The sequence below is a fragment of the Oncorhynchus tshawytscha genome, unplaced genomic scaffold (assembly GCF_018296145.1).
Source record: "Oncorhynchus tshawytscha isolate Ot180627B unplaced genomic scaffold, Otsh_v2.0 Un_contig_9445_pilon_pilon, whole genome shotgun sequence".
NCBI lineage: Eukaryota > Metazoa > Chordata > Actinopteri > Salmoniformes > Salmonidae > Oncorhynchus > Oncorhynchus tshawytscha.
This window is the reverse complement of record NW_024609329.1, coordinates 35,281-40,000: the sequence shown is the minus strand read 5'-3', so window position 1 is coordinate 40,000 and position 4,720 is coordinate 35,281. Positions and strand designations below refer to the sequence as shown.

Genomic DNA, 4,720 nt, shown 5'->3' with positions numbered 1-4,720 from the left:
CTTTTGATTAGGTGTGTTTATAGAGGGGTTCAGGAAGATCTTTGAAGGCCCCAGTCTAAAATATTATGTTTCTTTGATTAGGTGTGTTTATAGAGGGGTTCAGGAAGATCTGTGAAGGCCCCAGTCCAAACAATAAGCTGAAGCAAAATTGTGCCGCGAAGCTCAAGAGGGTGCAGCAATTTTTGAAGTTCATGGCGAAGGATGAGAAATATCCATCCACTCTCAGTTTCCTGACAGACCAGGACAACATGAGGAGGTGAGCAGAGATCTGTCTTTCTCTTTAGTCTCATCAGCGTTCATTAACAACACACTAATGGATGTTGTGGTGTGTGTGTGTGTGTGTGTGTGTATGTGGTGTGTGTGTATGTGGTGTGTGTGTTTTAGATGGTTTCAGACCCTTCAGCAGAACAAGGCCGTCGCCACGGTCAACCACTACACCTCGACTATCGGTGCATTTCTCCAATACTCAGAGGAGACCCCTCCGCCTGGCTGCCGGCTGACCAAAAGCCACTGGAAGGAGATCAACCGGGCAATGAAGGAGATCAACAAGTCCGTGAAAGGAGCCGTCTCCAACAAGGAAGGCAAGGGGGTGTCTACAAAGAGCCTGCTGGAGTGCCAGTCTCTTGCCAAGGACAAGATCCCCCAAGTGCTGAGTAAGTTTTTCTTCAATCTGGGATGTCACTGTTATTCCACTCTTCTAGACGTCAGAGATGTTCACAGGACATTATGGGAGCTGTCTGTTATTATTATAGATGTTAACAGGACATTATGGAAGCTGTCTGTTATTATTATAGATGTTCACAGGACATTATGGAAGCTGTCTGTTATTATTATAGATGTTCACAGGACATTATGGAAGCTGTCTGTTATTATTATAGATGTTCACAGGACATTATGGAAGCTGTCTGTTATTATAGAGATGTTTACAGGACATTATGGAAGCTGTCTGTTATTATTATAGATGTTGTTCACAGGACACTATGGAAGCTGTCTGTTATTATTAGAGATGTTTACAGGACATTATGGAAGCTGTCTGTTATTATTATAGATGTTCACAGGACATTATGGAAGCTGTCTGTTATTATTAGAGATGTTTACAGGACATTATGGAAGCTGTCTGTTATTATTAGAGATGTTTACAGGACATTATGGAAGCTGTCTGTTATTATTATAGATGTCAGAGATGTTCACAGGACACTATGGAAGCTGTCTGTTATTATTAGAGATGTTTACAGGACATTATGGAAGCTGTCTGTTATTATTATAGATGTTCACAGGACATTATGGAAGCTGTCTGTTATTATTAGAGATGTTTACAGGACATTATGGAAGCTGTCTGTTATTATTATAGATGTCAGAGATGTTAACAGGACATTATGGAAGCTGTCTGTTATTATTATAGATGTTCACAGGACATTATGGAAGCTGTCTGTTATTATTATAGATGTCAGAGATGTTTACAGGACATTATGGGAGCTGTCTGTTATTATTATAGATGTTTACAGGACATTATGGAAGCTGTCTGTTATTATTATAGATGTCAGAGATGTTCACAGGACATTATGGAAGCTGTCTGTTATTATAGATGTTCACAGGACATTATGGAAGCTGTCTGTTATTATAGATGTTCACAGGACATTATGGAAGCTGTCTGTTATTATTATAGATGTCAGAGATGTTCACAGGACATTATGGAAGTTATCCTGTTTCTATTCTCATGTTCCCACAGAAACCTTGGAAGAAACTATGACACAGAAGAACCAGAACCGGTTTTACGGATTCCTGTGTGCCTATTTCACCTCCATGTACGGCCACAGCCCGGGCCTTTATAGAAACATGATGGTGAAGGAGGTGGAGGAGGTCCAGCGTGGCCTGTCTGGGACCTGTCTGATCAACGTAAGTCTATAACCATACACCTGAATGTGGCCCAGTGGGGCCTGTCTGGGACCTGTCTGATCAACGTAAGTCTATAACCATACACCTGAATGTGGCCCAGTGGGGCCTGTCTGGGACCTGTCTGATCAACGTAAGTCTATAACCATACACCTGAATGTGGCCCAGTGGGGCCTGTCTGGGACCTGTCTGATCAACGTAAGTCTATAACCGTACACCTGAACGTGGCCCAGTGGGGCCTGTCTGGGACCTGTCTGATCAACGTAAGTCTATAACCGTACACCTGAATGTGGTCCAGTGGGGCCTGTCTGGGACCTGTCTGATCAACGTAAGTCTATAACCGTACACCTGAATGTGGCCCAGTGGGGCCTGTCTGGGACCTGTCTGATCAACGTATGTCTATAACCATACACCTGAACATGGCCCAGTGGGGCCTGTCTGGGACCTGTCTGATCAACGTAAGTCTATAACCAACCGTACATCTGAATGTGGCCCAGTGGGGCCTGTCTGGGACCTGTCTGGGACCTGTCTGATCAACGTAAGTCTATAACCAACCGTACACCTGAACGTGGCCCAGTGGGGCCTGTCTGGGACCTGTCTGGACCTGTCTGATCAACGTAAGTCTATAACCATACACCTGAACGTGGCCCAGTGGGGCCTGTCTGGGACCTGTCTGGGACCTGTCTGATCAACGTAAGTCTATAACCGTACACCTGAACGTGGTTGGTTGGTTTTAGAAACGACTGCAGCGTTAATGCCTGTTTTTTCCCTCCATTTTCTAATAGGTGGGAAACGCAAAACAAATGCAAACCAGGATCCAGATGTCGCTGACCAAGGAGGAGTACTCTTGGTTTTCAGACTTCCTGAAATTTAAGCACTGTCTGCCAGGGGGAAATAAAGCCCAGTACTTCTTTTTCAATTCCACCAACACTGAGATCAAGAACCTGCCCGTCTACCTGAGGGAGGCGTGGAAGGAGATGGGCCTGCCTGGAAGGCCTTCCTTCACTGACCTGCGGACTTCCATCTTCAGTCATGTCAGTCAAATGGGATATAAATGAAAAGATACTACTCCAACGGCTGACCCGAAAACCATCAATGACTAAAATATCAACTTTTATCTGTGTGTCTTGTTTGTGTTCTTACAGGTTAAAAACGTTCTCCCGAATGCCGACGGGGAAACGTTGGCCGACTTCGTGCGCCACGACAGCCGGATGGAAGCCAAACGTTACTCAATGAATCCTTCCAAAGCCGGTAAACCAGCGCCTTCCTTGAGACGGCGTTGAAGGGAGAAGATACCGCACCACGGGCGCCGCAGAGAACCAGCCATCCACCTCCAGAAAGCAGAAGACGAGAGAGGACGTCTCCGAGCGGAGCACCACCCCTGAAGAGACCGAGGTGCAGTACTAGGAGTCTGGCACGTCCCCCAGGGAGGAGGAGCAGGAACGGACGGCCAGACAAACTCTAGGAAAACAAGATATTCAGAGACAACGCATTAGATTACACTTGTACACCGTTTAACACTCAAGAACAAACAGATACTCGGGCGTGGTGGTCTCCTCCAACTGAAGGGCATGGTGGTCTCCTCCAACTGAAGGGCATGGTGGTCTCCTCCAACTGAATGTCGCCGCTCGCCTCCCACTGTGTCAGGTTATGAAGCAGCTGAGGTCCATTTAAAGCCCCAAACAGACTCCAGGAGAAAGAAGGACGAGGAAAGAGGGGGGGTTGACCTCTGACAGTCAGGTGGAAGAGGGGGGTTGACCTCTGACAGTCAGGTGGAAGAGGGGGGTTGACCTCTGACAGTCAGGTGGAAGACGGGGAGCTGTCTTCTGACAGTCAGGTGGAAGAGGGGGTTGACCTCTGACAGTCAGGTGGAAGAGGGGGAGCTGACCTCTGACAGTCAGGTGGAAGAGGGGAGCTGTCTTCTGACAGTCAGGTGGAAGGAGGGGACAGTTGACCTCTGACAGTCAGGTGGAAGAGGGGGCTGACCTCTGACAGTCAGGTGGAAGAGGGGAGCTGTCTTCTGACAGTCAGGTGGAAGAGGGGAGCTGTCTTCTGACAGTCAGTTGGAAGAGGGGGGTTGACCTCTGACAGTCAGTTGGAAGAGGGGGGTTGACCTCTGACAGTCAGTTTGAAGAGGGGAGCTGTCTTCTGACAGTCAGGTGGAAGGAGGGGAGCTGTCTTCTGACAGTCAGGTGGAAGGAGGGGAGCTGTCTTCTGACAGTCAGGTGGAAGGAGGGGAGCTGTCTTCTGACAGTCAGGTGGAAGGAGGGGAGCTGTCTTCTGACAGTCAGGTGGAAGGAGGGGAGCTGTCTTCTGACAGTCAGGTGGAAGGAGGTTTGAGCTGTCTCACAGTCAGGTGGAAGGAGGGGACCACTCAGACAGACAGGTGGAAGACTCAGACACTGACAGTCAGGTGGACAGACCACTCAGACACACCACTGGAGGAGGGGAGCTGTCTTCTGACAGTCAGGTGGAGACACCTCTGACAGTCAGGTGGACACCCCAGCTGTCTTCTGAGAATGTTCACCCTCACATGTACACACCACTCAGACAAACACACCACTCAGACAAACATATTATTAAAAGTCATTTAATGTCATTTCATTTGATTTCTCGTTTAGATTCAATAAAATATTGTTACTAGTTCTCCACTGTGTTGTTTTCATTTCAGAGGTTGAATGTCAAACAAGATGGAGTGAAGTAACATAGGATCATATCTCAGGGAATGTCAAACAGGAAGGGAGATTTAAAACAGGATGGAGTGAAGTAACATAGGATCATATCTCAGGGAATGTCAAACAGGATGGAGTGAAGTAACATAGATCAT

At 47.3% G+C, this 4,720-nt stretch overlaps 1 protein-coding gene across 1 annotated transcript in view; it reads left to right on the top strand.

The window, feature by feature from the left end:
• LOC112240294 overlaps positions 1-3,831 on the top strand; it is a 10,124-nt gene extending 6,293 nt beyond the window's left edge. Inside the window, exons 4-8 of the mRNA XM_042314887.1 lie at positions 82-256; positions 385-653; positions 1,730-1,896; positions 2,679-2,927; positions 3,039-3,831. Coding sequence (XP_042170821.1) covers positions 82-256; positions 385-653; positions 1,730-1,896; positions 2,679-2,927; positions 3,039-3,176 — 998 coding nt within the window. The 3' untranslated portion in view covers positions 3,177-3,831. The remainder of the gene's footprint in view (positions 1-81; positions 257-384; positions 654-1,729; positions 1,897-2,678; positions 2,928-3,038) is intronic.
• The last annotated feature ends 889 nt before the right edge of the window (positions 3,832-4,720 follow it).